The 18065-nt window shown below is 44.0% G+C and overlaps 1 protein-coding gene across 1 annotated transcript in view; it reads right to left on the reverse strand.

Annotated features, from left to right (window-relative positions):
* Positions 1-1078: 1078 nt before the first annotated feature.
* The window catches only part of LRP2 (LDL receptor related protein 2), a 202744-nt gene continuing 185757 nt past the window's right edge, over positions 1079-18065 (reverse strand). The window contains exons 68-79 of the mRNA XM_036254951.1: positions 16512-16640; positions 15278-15498; positions 14326-14502; positions 11853-11972; positions 9627-9717; positions 8847-8914; positions 8552-8669; positions 7917-8046; positions 6340-6441; positions 4433-4546; positions 1485-1556; positions 1079-1303 (exon numbers count right to left, since the gene is read on the reverse strand). Coding sequence (XP_036110844.1) covers positions 1142-1303; positions 1485-1556; positions 4433-4546; positions 6340-6441; positions 7917-8046; positions 8552-8669; positions 8847-8914; positions 9627-9717; positions 11853-11972; positions 14326-14502; positions 15278-15498; positions 16512-16640 — 1504 coding nt within the window. The 3' untranslated portion in view covers positions 1079-1141. The remainder of the gene's footprint in view (positions 1304-1484; positions 1557-4432; positions 4547-6339; positions 6442-7916; positions 8047-8551; positions 8670-8846; positions 8915-9626; positions 9718-11852; positions 11973-14325; positions 14503-15277; positions 15499-16511; positions 16641-18065) is intronic.

Consider the following 18065-nt stretch of genomic DNA (forward strand, 5'->3'; position numbering starts at 1 on the left):
ATATTCCTGCCATGGTGCCGGTTGTAGAGACTATACCCATTACTCAGGAGAAGAGCTGGACTCTGCAGTGCATTCTGATAAATGCAGGGTTTAGCCAAAGGACCTTTAAAAAAGGCTCAATAAGAACGATTTCCCTTTCTATTCATGTTCAGCTTAGGAAATAAATAGTCATTATAATGATATTTTCACACACAGAAACAAAAACCCAGTCGAGGCTTTGCTTAACCAGTATTTGTTTCGCACCTTACTGTATGAAGACACAGATTTGGTTTTAATAATTCAGCTACTGAGATCCAGTTTCTAAGGTCGGTGACCACCTGAGATGCCAGGCAAGGGTGACTTGCCCTATGATCCATCAAGTGAAACAGGTTATTTGATTTGATCAGATACAAACTCTTTGCAGACTAACTTGTACCTAATGACATGGGATTTTTTCACAGACGCTACCAATAAAGATGTTGCCTTGACGACTAGGACACACATGAAACAGACAAGGCAAATATGCAGAAGGGTGGAACTGAATTGCTTTTTCTACCTTCTGCATTATCTGAGGTGTCTACAGTCAAATCCAGATGTCTCTACAGCACACAGTGCCCTCTATCAATATACCTATTAATCAGGTACCTGTGGTGTTGAACATTAAGTGCTGATGGGTAAAAATGGACCCATGAGTGGGGCCTGGATTCCCTTCCTGGCTAATTCTACAGGGAATCGAGTAGAACCTCTTCTTTAGACGTGGCTAAGGACCCCAAGTCAATTCCTTTCCTTGTTGGATCATTTACTGTGATGACCACCAACCAATTCAGCAGGTAGTTTTATTAGCAAATTTAATGATGTGATCATCTTTCCCGAATTTACAAATGTACAATATATTTATAGCATTACCTTTAGACAGCGTTTCAGTGCAAAGATATCCATATAGTACATTGTGATAATTGTAAAAATATGAAATGGCATTAAGTAAAAAAAAAAAAAGACACACAAGGCATAGTTTCCACAGACATGTCTAACTACAGGTGAACAGGGGAAAATATATTTTTTAATAAAGTACTGAATGTTAATGTTTTTTTTTTCATCTGTTTGTAAAAAATAGATGTGCAAAAGTGTGTTTCTAATTATTCCCTAAATAACTGTAGCACAGCTACATCTCGGAGTCTTCTTTAACAAGGGTCGCTGTGTCTTTAAAAGTGTCTTCTGTCGCAGTGTAGGCAGGAGCTGGGCTTCTTTTCGTGAGGATTTTAGCAGGGGGAGAAGGGGACGAAGGTGGGGCCCCAGCAGGAATTTCCTTTTGCTCGTTCTCCATCTGAGACCACAAGGAAACATAAATTAGCCACTGACTCCCCCAACATGACCGGAAACCGTTTTGTGTAAAGCAGACACATTTTTGCCAGTGTGCTCAGAATATTCCGATTGTATGTTCAACTGAACCAAGCAAGTTATTGCGAAGAAGAAATGCCTGTCCAAGAAAAATTGTTAAAGATTACCTCTGCATAGATTGGATTTTCAAAGTTGGTGGTTTGTTTTGGTTTTCGTTTGAAGATATTCCACTTTGTTGCCTAAATGAAAAAGGGGAATCAGAAAGCCGTCAGTAATTTTTTTATGGGTTTCTTCCTCACATCTAAGTTTTAAAATTTCTTCTTACTGAAGGAATAAGCATTTTGGGATCTAAGACCATGTGGTATGGCCATATGGTAAATTGTTCAATTCTTCTTCCGATGGTCCCTGAACAGTAACTGCCGTTCTCTGGGCTCTTTTCATTTAACAATTTTAAAATACTTCCTTGGTTTGAAATTTATAGTTTATAGAATCTGTGTCCATAACATCTAGAAACTTTGATAGAGACTAGCAAGAGGCTTCTTCAGGGGCTGCCTGAAATTTTAAGGAAAGAGCCAGATTGTAAATCTCATTTCGTAAAGTGATATCTTGATCCTTGGTCAACTCGAGCATATCCCCCTTCTTCCCTCATCATTCCCTCCTGCAACCATAGTAATAACCGCGATAACAAACACAGCCCACATGTATTGGGAGCTTGCTCTGTGTCAGGGACTCTTCTAAGAGTTTTGCAGTTTCTGTTTAATCTTCTCAATAATTCTGTGATCCGGGTGCTCTTATTATCTTTATTTTACAGATGAGAAAATAGAACCACAGCAAGACCATGTAAGTAAGTCGTAGTGGCTACGGGACTCCGAAGCCCGTAAACGAAAGAACCCAGAGAGAAACCGTCCGGCTCTCACGGTGGCCCTGCCTTGCTGCAGAGCTGCTGCTGGTGGCAGTGCTGGCACAACTCTGGCTGCCGGATGAAAGGGGCCAGGGGACAGACACCTCCTGTATTATGGTGCCCCTTGCTCTGTGAAAATAGGGGGCCGATATGTGAAGGAGCACATATTGTGTCAGGGACATATTGGGCGGGGGCACATGACTACAAAAGAAGTGGAAGAGACGATTCCTTTTAACCCACATTTAAGTGTGCACCTGCTTTACACACGGCCACCGCCAAGGGAGGATGAGACATTCCTGTCCGAGCCTGGCCTCTGGAAACTTATACTCAAGTGGGAAAGGCCCAAACTGTCACAACACATTGCTCTGGTACGGAATGGCTACCTGCTACTAAGCAATTACTAACCAAAGAAATGGCAGTGGTTTTTATTTTTATCACCGTGGGAAATCCAATGCATGTCAACACGACTTTCAGAAAATGACAGAATTGAGTTACAGGAGTTCATGGTCTTAACTCTGAGTCCTTTGAACAGATTTATTCCTGAAAGATACATTTGTGAGCCTCTTTGGCACATTAATGTCAACCGAGGGTGGTCCTGACCAAGAACCTCTGCTACTTTAAGCCACATTGGCTGTTATCTCGGGCCCCGGAGGCAGCAGATACAGGACGGTCCCTGGACTGACCTTACAGGGCCTCAGCCTCAACTCACTAAAAAAAAAAAAAAAAAAAAGGTGGGTATTTGCAGAAGTGACATACTACAAAGATGGAGAAGAGAAAGAGAAGGACTATAATTGGGGAAGATCCACTCTTATTTGAGAGAGTCTTTCAGTTTCATTGTGTTTTGATGACGGATGTGCAGGGCAGAGGCTGCAGCGTCCCACCACACCCCTTCCTGCTCAGGCTGAGAGGAGGCCCCGATGGGCGAGCAGATGGCTCCACTCCAAAGGGACCGAGAAGAAAATGTCACATTGCTTTGGGGTTGCGTCAGACTCGGGGAACCAAATACGTGATGTTCAAATATTCTGGTGTGGGTAGGAAAGTAATCCTCAAAATCCACTTTTTAATGTAGTTTAAAAAAAAAAAATTCAGCCCCTTGAAAAATGAAAAACTGGAAATCTCTAACACAACATTCGTGTGTGTGTGTGTGTGTGTGTGTGTGTGTAGAAGAAGAAGAAAAAATGCACTATGAAAAGGTGGACAAAGAGACCTTTGTTTAAGGTCTTCTCATTAGCATCATTTAGTTCAACTTTTATTTTGACCTGAACAAGCAGAACAGAAACCAATATCTGAAGTACTTAAAAATCCAAAATGACTTCCAAGATTAACGTTGCAAATGCAAATTCTGTTTCTAGATTATGCAGTTTGGGAAATAAGGATTGTATAAAATGGTAAGATTTCTAACTACCCTTAGACTTGTGCTTTTTGTATTATTTCACAGAAGACATAGAACCTTAGAATTGAGACATTCTGGATCCTACTGTTCTCAACTGGGAAGGGGGTAGTGCCTGGGATCACAGTGCATTGAGGGCCACACTATGACACTTGGTGGATAGTGGCCAGGAATTCTAAAATGTCCTGCAATGCATAGGATAGTTTTATACCACAAGGAACCATCCCAACCAGTATGCCACAGTGCCCTGAAGGAGAAACATTAAGGACTGTAGTGCCCAGAGGTAAAAGAGTTTGCCCGGAATCACACAGCTAGATCTTAGATAGCTTCATATGTGTCCATTAAAACCAGTGCTGCATCATCCGTTAATACAAAGTTTATATAAATGTATTTATTGAATTTCTCTCTGTAGATAAAAAATCTAAAAATTTCAAGGGACCTGTAGGAATGAATAGCAGAGAAGCTCTATCTAGTAGGGTCTGTTTTTTTTGTTTGTTTGTTTTCCTTTTAATCTCTAGTCTTAAACACTGTGCCTGGCACATTGAGGGCAATTATGTTGGTTGGACAGCTAGACAAAAGGACAGATAGAAGAAGAGGGTATAAATTAGTGCCATCTAGTGGTGAACATAGGTGACAGTGTAGGACTAAGAACAGTTACATACATTATTAAGCGAACAAAGATGTACACTGTAGGAAAACTGTGTTACACAGGAGAGGATAGGGTCTTCTATATGCATGTATCCATAGTTTGCCTAGGATACATAAAGTCAGCAATTCCAAAACCCTCTCCAAATTCTGTGTCATTTCAGTGCTTAGCCCATTACCTGAGTTTTATCAGCGCCTGGGGAAGTTGACTCTGTGTCTGGAGCTAGCTCAGAAGGGTTTATGGGACTTCCATAGTTCTTGTTATCCACATTTTCAGGTGCAGTCACCGTCACCTGTACAAATATTAGAGGCCATTATCCAGTTTTGAAAGAATTTTGATGTAAAGTTTCTTATTAAATCTTTGGTTCTGTTTTTCCCACAAACATAGTCAGGCACCAACTTTACTATATGAAACTGACCCCAGGGCCCAGGAATAAATACCACTCCCATCTCCCCAAAATCAGGAGCACCAGCCACTGATTCATCTATCTCATGCCTTAATCCCAGGAGGCAAATACATGCACTGCTGGTCACATCCTCACTTAGTAACAGCAATTTCTATTATTTTCTCTGCACCCTTTACTCCACTATTGACCATATTTTGGGGTAAAAGATACTCTGGTTGTACATTGGCAGCAAAAATCCTAGGAAAGGAGCATGAATTATCCCCAAACTCATTGGTGAACTGAGAATCTTATCTTTGGATATTTAGAATAAAATTAATAATTTTAGAGGACTGCTTAACAGGGGTCACATTTTTATATTTTAAAATTTTTAATTATAGTTTACATTCAATATTATTCTGGATTAGTTTCAGATGTATATAGCACAGTGCTTAGAAAAATCACGTACTTTACCGAGTGGTCCCCCGATGTTTCAAATACCCACCTGGCCCCATACATAGTTATTATGATATTATTGGCTATATTCTCTATATGGTAATTTACATCTGTGTGACTATTCTGTAACGACCAGGGGTTGAATATTTTAAATGAGGCATAATGGAATTAATACTCCTCTGGACATTCCCTCGTAAATCCAAATTACCATGGATATATGATCAATAAATTACAGGATAGAAATTCACTCCTTTTCCTGTATTTTTACATTCACTGTTTCATTCTTTTTGAATTTGGGTATGTGTTTGTAAACACGGCCTCATTTTATTTCAAGTGAAAATGCCAAATTAAATGTCCTATCTGTTTTATCATGGGACTAAAGTTTTGCTAGCTGGATATCAAAAGATTAGGTAAAATGCTTTCAAGATTTAAATATTTCTGATCTTAAGAAAGCTATTCATAAAATAAACATTTCTATCTTGTATTAAAATGTACCAGTATCTTGTGAATACAAAAGAAGTTTAGGTTTGAGGAATGGAACTGGATTTACTGAGGCCGTAGTGGTTTTGACAAAGGAAGGACAGCTGACAGCTGACAGGCACTGGAAGGGCTGTAGATCCTAACCTACTACTGAGTGTCTCCCTTGCTTCGTTCTCTTATCTCTCTGGCTCCTCTGGAAGCTGAGCGAGTAGTGGGGCTTCACCAAAAGAAAGTTAGGCATCTGCCTCTCAACTTTGGAGACGTTTTTATTCTTCAGAAAAGTATGAGAAAGGCAAGCATAGGAAGGTCACCTCAAATCTCACATTTGTGATAACAGTAAGAACCCAGAGGTACAGCCAGCCCCCAAACCTCTGCATGATGACCTGACAATCCTTCACTGATTCATTTCACTAATATTTATAGGGAGCCCCATGAGTCAGACACCGTGTTTGCCGAGCCTCTGAATGGACTCAGAATGAGTCCTCTAGCTCTGACTGCTCAGAACGCAAGGGTTCTTGGTCAGCACCCCTAGAATGGTTGCCAAATCTCAATAGCTGTGCAACAGACCAGGATTCTGATTGTATTCAGGTCTTGTGTCCTGGGTCAGTCTTGTTACTACAGATAGCGAAGCTGAGGATTGGACCACCTGCTTCCTTTCCGTAGAGGGAAGGTGAGACACCCCCCCCCCCCCAGAGGGTGTTCATTACCCAGTAGAACAAGGTCCAGCAGTAGCAGCGCCTGAAAGAAAGGGTTGTGTGACTTCTCACCTGCGTTTGCTGAGCCTCTTTGACAGCACTGTCCCTGGTTGCGTACATTGGGTTTTCAAATACTATGGGTTGCTTCCCCATCTCCATGGTGAAGGGGTCACTCTGACAGAGGAAAAAAAGATCGTGTTATACTAATCTGGTTCACACACAGAGGAGGGTGTTCTCCTCATGCCCAGAAGCATGCTAGGTGCTATGTCAAATGTTCCCCCCGCAAAAGGCAAAAATAAATAAATAAATAAATAAACCCCAGCAGAGACACAAGACCTCCACATGGCAAACCATTGTGTAAAGCAGCGACTGTCAACCTTTTTCATCTCATGGCACACATAAACTAACTCCTAGAATTCTGCGGCACACTGAAAAATACCTTTTTTGCTGATATGACAAAAAAAAAATAGGTATACTTTTGATTCATTTGCACCGAACAGCTATTGTTGTGTTTGCTGTTGTCATTTTTTATTTGACAATCTAAGGGGGTAAAGGTCAATGCCCCTGACTAAATAGTCAGGTATGGCATGTTTTAAAAATTCTTGCAGCACACCGGTTGAAATTCACTGCTGTAAATACAGTAACATAATGCACTAGCTAATCAGCTCAAAAAAAAAAAGAAAATACTCTTCCTATATCTATGGCACCTTAACACTTGGGGATTGGGTTTGGACAACAGAGAAAGGGGAGATGGTGTGAAAAGAGCAAAGAAGAGAAGAGGGAGGGGGAAGAAGGAAGGATAGAGAATACTGTGCTTTTAGGCAGGGGCAACAATGAAAGCTTTGGAGGAAAGGAAGAATACTGAAAATGATTTCCCTATACTGATTATCCTGCACTAGTCCACTCATGAAATATCCATTTGGTCCTCACAGGAGGTATTAGTATACCCATCTTACAGATGGGGGCAGTGAGGGTCAGAGAGATCAAGCTCCCTGCCTATTATTACATATTTAGAAGTTGTTACTAGGGAACACAGAGTTCCCTACTCTTTCCTTTAAACACACACAGTCATCAAATGAAAAGAGACTATCATGCTCCCTCTCTCTCCTCTCTCAAAAATCATAAGAATGTGTAAAATTCCAATTAAACTTTATTAAGACTGTTTAGGATTCCAATTCAACAGTGGCACAGAGCAAGGGTAAGTTTCAATTTTATTACTATCTTTAGACACATTTCTGCAACAACCATAATGTTTTCTAACTTTGTAGAGTGAAGAATTCATTCTGAGAGGCATGTTGTCTCCCCCCCCCCAGGTTAATTCTATTCTTTTTTTTTTTTTTTCCCCTCACCCGAGGACATTTTTCCATTTTTTGTTCATATAGAGAGGAAGAGAGAGACAGAGAAACATCGATGTGAAGGGGCACATTGAGTGGCTGCCACCCGCATGACCAACCAGGGCCGGGGACAAACTGCAACCGAGGTACCTGCCCTGAGCGGGAACCGAACCCGGGTCTCTCTGTACCGCAGGCCGACGCTCCAACCGCTGAGCCAAACTGGCCAGGGCTAATTCTATTCTTTATAAGACATGTTTCTTCTATTAAACAGTAAAAATTATAACCTTCAAGTAGTTCCTTAGAAACTACACTCACCATCACCATTGCTCTGTCGATAGCAGACTCGGGCCCAAATCCAGGTACCCCGATATCCACATTGACATCGGGCCCTGATCTGAAGGTCACCCCATTTCCAGTTTCAGAGGATTTGACAAGACTGCTTAAGCTGAAAAGAAGTCATGGAAACAGTGTTATTGTTTTTCGTAACAACCTTTTGCAACAGTACACTTTCCTCTATGTTGCTAAGTCTTACTGAAAGGAAATGCTCATTTCCACTCTGACTGGACACTTCAAATGTGGGGTAAGTTCTCTTGGCTACCTGGAAGTGCGAAAGGTTGGCATCTAAGAGAGGGCCAGCCGGACACTCACGGGACTGAAGCCTGGCCCCTCACTCCGCGGACTGTTCTCCGGTTTCACCTGAACGCCCACCAGTAGGCACAACCACCTGGACTCTAAACTGTGATATGCATTCAGGCTTCCAAGAAGCACTTGATTAAGAAGTTGTGATCTGAAGTGACTGCTTTAAGTGCACTACGTTTTGTTTCTGCAGAACAGGTGAGCTGTGTAGGGTGCTTTTTGAACTTAAAAAACAACAACAACTAAGTTTGTTGTTTTCACATGGTCACATCGCACAGGCTTCTAAAATCAGTGTTCCACATACTGAAACTGACCTTGGCAGCTTGGGCAGAGAGGGCAAAAGGGAGCCAGTTTTCCTGTAGTGGAAAAATCCTAACGTTGCCAGAGCTCCAATGATGATGATCAGGATGACGGTCAACAGCACGGCCATTGCTGCCATCAGGGGAGGAAGAGGAAGAGAACACGTTAACACGCGAAGGAGAAACGCCCGTCATAGCTATAGAAGCTGGGACCGTACATTCTTCAAAGACCAGGTTACACAGAATACAAACAGCACTCCATTTAGGCACTGTGAAGTATTTCCAGCTGGCTCACATTCTTAAAACTTACTTGTTCCTGGAGAAATGCCTTTCGAAAGCCCTATTTCACAGTAGTTTCCCATGTAACCACTAGGACACCTGAAAGTAAAAGAATTGATCACGAGATGTTGCCTTCTTAGGTGTCTACCGCAACTTTATGAGCACATCTTGAGGGACAGAGAGGTCTAACTGAGTAGATTATCTTGAACAGACAATGCACCCTGCGTGTCCTGTTTATTCTGCGAAGAGATGAGGAGAGAATGAATAATCTGACTTTGGAAATTCACTTTCAATGGAATAGCTGTGGCATCAAGGTCAACCTCATCAAATAAACCTACTGGTGTCTTCTCTAACCCATGGAATTTTTCCTTCAAGAGTAAAAACAGAAACCATGATTGTGCTCTTTCCTTTGATGTGCCTTCATTAATACTTTGTAAAGACCTCCATTTACCTTGTTCTGGGTTCGAGCTTTCTCAGGTGAGGAGGAAAACGTGGTAGTTGTCATTTTCTAACTCCTTGCCCCCCACAGTGTGGCCCACAATTCCGTGGCACCTCCTGAGAGCTTGTTAGAAATGCAGGACCCCTATGAATAAGATGGGCATTTGATCCAGACCCCAAGTGGCTGATATGGGTGGTCCAGTGTAGGAAGCCCGGCCTTAGTTCTCCTTGGACACCCCAAGAGAGGGCGAGCTGGTTAAGATGGGACAGTGAGTGAACTGGTTCCTATACTTGTTTTTCTGGCTCCTTAAAAGTCTTGAATTTTCCTAGAAGAAGCAAATCCTACAGCTCGGACCTCAGCATTCAGACTTACTTGCATTTGGGGAGATCATTCTCATCAAAATAGCAATTTCCTCCGTACATGCACCTGCAGGGGGGAGGCATGACGACAGGACTTTCGATGGCTGCAGAGAGGGAAAGCCAGGCACACGTTAGTCGGCCATACTCAGCAGAGCACCCCCACCATGCAAACCTGCTTCCAGCCCAGGGCCGGGGCGGGGGCAGCTGATTAGTCTCCCTATCAAAATATTACCTTCCTCTTAAATCAGATGTATTTCCTTATCAATAATAAGGTCTTGGAGCGTAACATACATTTGGTGGAAAGAAAGGGGCAATTTTATCATTTCCCCTAAAAACAGTGGAGAGATGCTAGACTCTAGAACATACGTTAATAATTCATAGAAACTGTGGTAAAGGAATCTTTTGGGACATTCCCTTCTCATTTGAAGTGTTCAGAACTCTCCTCTGTGAACCCCGTTAAAATCAAGAGTTCAATCAGGCACACCTCCAACTAAAGGCTCCAAAGCATCGGTGAACCACCCATCAATAAACAGACGCATAGATACAGACATTGAGATGCCTGACAGACAGCTGGTTAGAGATCTCATTGTTTAAATCTTCCGAAACTGCCCTTGCCCTGGGTCCCTGCACCAGCTCAGGCCCTAAGGACTCCCTGGATGTGCCTGATGGGTCACTGGTGTTTTCATGTCTTATACCTAGAAGACACTCAATAAGTATTTATCACCTGTGTGTTTCTTTAAGGAGTTCGAACACCCTTCTGGCACAGTCCCTCAATTTGAGTCTCTACTCAAAGTTCCCTTTATGAGAGAGGTCTTCCTGGAGCTCTCTATCCCAACCCACCCTCACCCCTCTTACCCACTTTAGTTTTCTCCACTCACTGGTACCACCTGACATCATATAGTTATTGGCTTCTCTATTTATTGACCTATTAGAATATAAGCTCAACAAGAGCAGGGGACTTGTCTGTTTTGTTCACCATCTTTAGCCCTTAGAACAGTGCTTAGCACATAGTAGCACTCAATGAATACTTACCAAATAAATTGATTAATATACCAAACCAAGACCCCATAAGGAATGACTACCATCATTAATGTACTTACTTTGGTTCAAGTTCTTTTAAAGAATCTTAATATAATCTACTTAGCGGAGCATATAAATGAGCAAAGCAGATGAGAGGACAACCTGGACATCTCTCCTTCCATGTGAGCTTAAAATAAAGGTCAGAACAATCCATCTACAGCACAGAATAAACCCCAAAAGCTTTAAATTGTCATTTTGTTCAAAATATTGCTGAATGTTGTAATCTTGCCAGTATTTCCCCAGTAGCACTGGGAGAGAGTAGGGGTAGGGGAAGGGAGGCAGAGGGAATCACTTTCTTCACCTGAGTTCATTCTCTGAACCTGTCGATGGTTCAGCCTTGTTGGGAAGAGTCCCAAGGTAGTGCCTTGTTCAACCACTTGCTTCCCCTGGTGGTAGTGGTGATTATGTCTCTTCATTTCCCCATTGGCTAAAACTGGGGGTGTGAGCCATAAAATGGGCCGCTAGTGAGCAGCAGGATAATTTTTTTAAACATACTTATCAGGTATTGAATGATAGTTATGGACACTAGCTATCCCCATGATTATTAGCTCCTTAGTTGAAGAACCATTGAAGAAATTTCTTGCCATGCATAGGTCATCCATAGCATTTCTTATTCTAGGATCGATTTCCCAGTAGTACAAGGTACATTTTAAAATGTGGTCCTTTGCACTTGTCCAGATTTTGAAATGAGCATGTGAGGAAAACAGCAAACATCCTCGAGCCCTCCCCTCAGGACTATATAAGGCCCCGACCTCAGGAACCTGGTCCTCCACCTGGAGGAATCCAGCTAAGGCTGAATGGATTCAGTGGTGAGAGCCATCCAGAATAGGGTGGAAGAAGGACAAGAAGGCTTCATAGAAAATTCAGTTTTCAACATGTCTTTGCAAAACAACCTAACTGTAGATTTATGGACACTGAATCTATCTCTGCAGATCTTTGCAAATAATTCTCAGAAACCATCAAAACACAGTTCCACCTGGTAGCTTAGGTCCCACTCTGTTAATATTTCCTCCATCTCTCAACCCTCCTTCTAGCCATCCCCACTCCATTCTGCGAAGGACCCAGTATCCTGAAGGAGCTGAAGCATGAACCGGGGACCTACTAAAGAAGGCAGAGCAGCTGTCCCAGGCCCCCGAGGCTGTCCGGGCAGTGCCCCTACCTGCATTACACTCAGTGATGCTCCCCTCCACAAAGGTGGAGCCTTGGGGACAGGCACAGCTGTACCCCCCGGGTCTCAGGAGGCAGAGATGGCTGCAGACATTTTTACAGCGGTTGGGCACTGGAAGGCAGATGAGAACAGCGGTTAGGAGGAAATGAATACCCCAACCAAGGGTATACCCATTGTCTGAGTTGTGGCCCTGATAGGTGACATCCCAACACCTCTAGGCCACGCCCCTCCTGGCTACTCACCCTTATTTATACGACCATCCCCTGCCTTCCCACCAAAGAGTCACAGTCCCTCTGTGCCCTCCAGCCCACTTCTGCACCGCTCACATTTTCTATTGGCATCACTGTCTCCTCCATTGTCCTGGCAGGTTTGACAGGTGTCTGCTCACTGCAGGACCTTAGAAACTAATCAGTGCTAAGCAATTTGAGATCATTCAAAAGACCACGGGGACTCCATCATTATAGCAAGATCTGTCATTACCCACATTTGGGTAGGTCGGAATGTGTGGTCCATCCAAAGCATAGGCTGGATGTGATTTCCACCCTCACCCTCCAAAAAGAACTTCCTTCTGGGCTTCAGTTTCCTCATTTGTAAGACAAGAGGATTCAGAGCTGTGATGAACAGAGTCAACAGGGAGCTATTCACAAGGATAAATGCCCAGTCACGAAAATCCATATTTAAATTGGTCTGGGATAGAGCTCCATTATTACCATTAAAAGTTCCTCGGGTAATTACAGAGTTGTCTGAATTCTACCTTCACATATATTATGACTCATCCAAGGGTGACATGGTCTCTAAATTCTTTCTCACACCCACATTCTGTGATCCTGATTCTTGGTCACCCAAAGTGTAACCAGAGAAAAGGCATGGCAATAAATAAAAAGGCATATTCCAAAAGCCTCACTCAAAATTGATCCCATTACTACCATTTATTCAGCTCTCTGGAGCAGAGCTGTTCAAACTTTAATGTAATACAAAACACCCGGAGAATCTGATCCCCAAGGGCTGGGGTAGGGCCTGAGAGTCTGCATTTCCAACCAGTTCCTACAGGATACCAAGGCTACTGGCCCAGGACCTGCACGACAAGCAGGGCCTGGAGCAGGGATTCTCAAAACGTGGTCCCTGGACAAGCAACATGAGCATCAGCTGGGAACTTGTTAGAAATGCGAGCTTCTTAGGCCCCCTCAGGCATGTTAAATCAGAATCCGTCTGGTAGGGCACAGCAATGTGTTCAACAAGCTTTCTAGATGATTCTGATGCATGCTGAAATGTGAGAACTAGGGGTCCAGAGTACATCTAACTGGACGCAGCTGATTCCTAGGCAGTGCGCTCCACAGGGGCCAGAGGAGCTCACCTGGCCTACTGTGCTCGCCCCTCTGCCTTTAGACTGTCGCGTGGGGGGGCAGCAGGAGGACCTAGGACAGGAGAGCTGGGTGTTTTGGAGAAGGAGCTGGAGAACTAGCGATCGCTATCAGCATCACAAGGCAGTTGATCCAAGAAGGAGCATTTGCCACCAGCGTCATCTCCTGGGAGGCTCATCTCTGAGGTCCAGTTTGCTAAGGCTGGTTCAGGGTCTCAGAGTGTCAGTGAGTTTAAGGGGACCTCAGGCTCCACCTTTGTTTTCACATTCAGGGATAGGAAGGGAGGCACCTTCTCAAAGGTCGCCCAGCCACAGAATTCAACGTAGATCTAGGTATACAGACCACAGCCTGAGCAGAAAGACACTGATCTCTGGGTTCAGTGGAATTGACTTTAAAAATCATTTCTAAGTTTAAAACACGCCAGTTGGTTGTGTAATTTGGGCATATGAGTTACTGAATCTCTCCTACCCTCAGTCTCCTTATATGTGACATGAGACTAAAACCTCTTATACGGTTTTGGAAGAACTGAAGTAACAGATGTCGGGGTCACCACTGAAGAGAGAATCTCACATTTACAACTTAAAAGTCTATTTCCTTTCCTCACTTCAAAAATGTCCCCCCCCTTTCAGCTTACTCCTTGCAGTGAACTAGAACACAGGTAACCTGATGAAGTGGGACCCGGGACTAAGAATGAGAACAAGGGGACGGTCTTAGTCTAATGCTCACCTAGCTCAGGGTGATTCTCCTGGCCTGGTTGCAAGAGGGGGTAAAACTGATGCCACCCAGGAAACCCACTTTGTGACTTATTAACCCAACTCACACTCAGCGGGGGTCTGATGCCTGCCAAACCGTGGCCTGGAAGTACATACCCATAACTCCAAACAGCAAGCACTGAAGTGTTTTTACTTCATCTCTGCCAGTGATGTTCAAAATGCCATGCAATCTCCATTAAAACACACACACACACACACACACACACACACACACACACACGCCTTTCCTACACCAAGAGAGCAGACTCTTATAATCCAGTGCCATTTCCCAACAATATAGCCGTCAATTCGAAATAATGAGGAACCTTGTATCCCAAGGTTAGTGATTACCTGACTGATTGTATCGATGTTGATGAAGGACTCGAACTTGAGTGAGCCAAGGGCTCACTGTCAGCATCTTCTCTTTCTCCTCTCGCCCAAATTTATCTTGCGTCCATACTTCTCCTTTATCCTTAGACACCCAGTATAACCGGCCTTCAAAGATGTCTAGACTGTAAGGGTCCACTGCTGCTCACCCACCGGGGAAAAACAAAACAGAGCACAGTTACTGAAAACAGACTACCCTAACCCCACCTCCATGTCAGACTTCATTCTGCTTGAATTAATCACTAATACAGTCCCTGGAAATCCGGGAATATTCAGGCAGACTTTCTGTACGTGAGCTGGAAAAGGTGTGCTGCTTTGGGAGATCAAGATAAAAAGGAAACTGGGTGAAGCCCACTGGCTCACAGGGGATCTGCTCCCTTCAAGTTGTTGATTTTATTTTACGTTTGGAAAACAACTTGTATGGCAGAGATTTTTCTTTCTTTGAACCCAAGACACCGCTTGTCAGGAAAACTGTTACGTGTGGATTGTCGCAGTTCAGCACAGTCTGGATAAGAAAGCAAAACGTTTGTCTCCTTCTGGATGTTTCCAGTGGCACATAATAAACAATCCAGCACTAAAAACGAACGTGTCTAGAAGCGGGTAGACATGGATGACCTCTGGTACACGGGGCAACCCCCCTCCCGGGGCAGCCCAAAAGGTAACCCAGTTATTTCAATATCTGTTGCTGAGAGTATTTTTTTAAATTATGGGAAAAGAACAAAAAGGACTTAATTACAGTATTGTCAATGAGTTCGTCCACATTTAAATCAGTAGCTGAGAGCTAGAGGGAGTGGTATTTAAGAAAGAATATGAACCAATTTCCTAAAATCCGGGTTCCTTTCTGAGAAAATGGCCAAAGAGACTGGAACTGTATTCATTGATTATTGAACCTATTAAATTCTAACTTATTTCTGACCTGCACTGGCAATGATTCTTCTATCAGTCCCATCGTATTTTATGGTTTCAATAGTTTTCTCCTTGAAGTCACTCCAGTAGATCCGGTCATTGTTCAAATAATCAATAGAAAGACCAGTTGGCCAACCAAGGTCCTCATGCACCAGGATGTTCCGATGTTGCCCATCCATCCAGGCTGACTCGATTTTCGGTTCCTTGCCCCAGTCGGTCCAATACATGAGCCTGTAACAGAAGGTCTCCGCATGCATTGTGGCCTTTCACCCAGGGAGGCTTCTCCCTGAAGTGGAGCATGGACTTCCCACAGGAAGCCTGGGGGCTCAGCGATGCTGTTTTGCATTTTTGAAGACGGAGAGAAAAGGGGCAGCTGGTGCTGTGATCCTTCCTCCTGAAAACCACATTTCCTCCATAGAAACTGGCCAGCCCTGCCCAAGGAATATACCCAGATGCTTTCAAGTACATACGTAATTACAGAAGCTGTTCCTCCTCCAAAACATATTTACTGAATGCCTACTGTGTGAGGAGCACTGTTCTGTGTCTGAGATGCATCAGAGATCAAAACAAGGATTCCTGCCCTCGGGGAGCTTACGTTCTAACTCTTTTAAAAGGTATTATTTTGCATCCAGTTAAGACTTAATTATAAAAGAATTGAGTAGACCAGGGATTACACCACTTTAAATACCTAGAAAGGATCAGGCAGGCAAGATGAATGAATGAGCAGAGCGGTTATAAAGGTCAAGTCCCAGGAAGCCTTGCGTGGAGGAAGGCACACCTACCTGGTGTTATCAGTGCTTCTGATTTTTCAAGCATCAAATTCAGATTTAAAAAAATTAAAAAAAAAAAAATATGAGCAACTAAGTACAAAAAATCTTAAGCTCTGTTCCTTCCAGTCAAATATGCCTACGGGCCATATTAGCCCACCTCCCACCACTCTGTAGCCTCTGGTCAGCGTACAGACCAACCCTTACATTCTATTGAGGAGTGTGTGGAGTTTAGAGAAAGTGGGCCCTGGAAAAAAATGTGGCCAGAGGCCTTCCCCTTACACAGCATCGATCAGAATTCTGGTTGGTGCTAAATGATCTTTAGGGCATATTATAATTCTTGAAGATAGTCATAGATGCCACTCCAAAAACATCCAAGGACAATTTCAGTACAAGTAGAAAAAAAATAATCAAGTAATTTTTCGAGAATCTAAGTAGAAAGTATCTAGAACATTAAAGGTTCCTTCAAGTACTTACCCTAGTTTGGGATTCACAACCACTGCCGCTGGCTGATCCAGTTGGGTGGTCACCAGCCACTTTCTGTACCTTCCATCAAGTTTAGCCACCTCGATCCGTTGACTCCTGGCATCTGACCAGTAAATGTGCCTGAATTTAGAGGGACAAAGGTAAACAACTGAAAAGTCTATTCCAGTTGCTTCTGGGGAGAAGATTAGGGTTAGGGTTGAAGGTAAGAGCACTTCATTTGAAAGTTCCAGCAGGCAAGACAGCCACTCAGACCCTAGTGGCCTGACCAGTTTCCCCCACTCAGATTTGCCAAGGGGACATCTGTGAAGGGAAAGCAGCTGAACCAGCCAGGATCAAATGATGGTGGACCTCACATCTGGCATTATGAGGAGACATGTACTTCCAGGTAGAGATCTTAAGCACTTTGGGGCTGGCCCTTTCATTCTGATTGCCAAGAGCCCCATTGGAATCAATAGGAATCTGGCATCAGTTCCAAGGATGAGTGGAAATAGCCTTTTAAAATAAACTCAGCCAGGCCATCCTGCCCTTCTCCCAGCCCTACGACTGTGACCATCCTGCCCTTCTCCCACCCCTAAGACTGTGCCCATCTTGCCCTTCTCCCAGCCCTACGACTGAGGCCGTCCTGCCCTTCTCCCAGCCCTACGACTGTGCCCATCTTGCCCTTCTCCCACCCCTACGACTGTGGCCATCCTGCCCTTCTCCCACCCCTATGACTGTGGCCATCCTGCCCTTCTCCCACCCCTACGACTGTGGCCATCCTGCCCTTCTCCCACCCCTACGACTGTGCCCATCCTGCCCTTCTCCCACCCCTACGACTGTGGCCATCCTGCCCTTCTCCCAGCCCTGCGACTGAGGCCATCCTGCCCTTCTCCCACCCCTAAGACTGAGGCCATCCTGCCCTTCTCCCAGCCCTACGACTGTGGCCATCCTGCCCTTCTCCCACCCCTAAGACTGAGGCCATCCTGCCCTTCTCCCAGCCCTACGACTGTGGCCATCCTGCCCTTCTCCCAGCCCTATGACTGCAGGTCTCAGTCTATCACAAGCAGAAAGGTTTCCATCCATTTCTTAATTCACTCCTTCATTAAGGCTGAGAAAGAGGCAACACTTCAAACAGGAAGGCAGATCTGGCATTGTCTGCTTGGTTTGCAGAAGTATTAAAGTCGAGTTTCAAGGCCCTGATTCTCTGAGGCCTTGTTTCTTGCAGAAAATGCTAAAATGAGACTCTCCTGTTAGCTTGCAGGCACAGTGGGGACCCAGTAAACTTCTTCAGAGATGTTAGGGTCTTCCAGGAACACCAGATAAGTTTGTTTAAAGGTGAAAACCAATTAATATGGCAAATGACTCTCCATTCTCCCAGAGGGCAGCAAGGCCCTGAGCCTTCCTTCTCAAACATGTGTCCATTGTTAGTTCATGTTCAGGGACATAGGGAATTCTATGGATGCTTGAGTTGTGATTCTAATGCTACCACTTTGCCACACATGTCACTCGGTGCAAGGCTCTTCGAGAAGAAGGAGCTTCCTGACTTTTCCACATCCGTTTGCATCT

Source organism: Molossus molossus, unplaced genomic scaffold, assembly GCF_014108415.1.
Source record: "Molossus molossus isolate mMolMol1 unplaced genomic scaffold, mMolMol1.p scaffold_m16_p_11, whole genome shotgun sequence".
Lineage (NCBI taxonomy): Eukaryota > Metazoa > Chordata > Mammalia > Chiroptera > Molossidae > Molossus > Molossus molossus.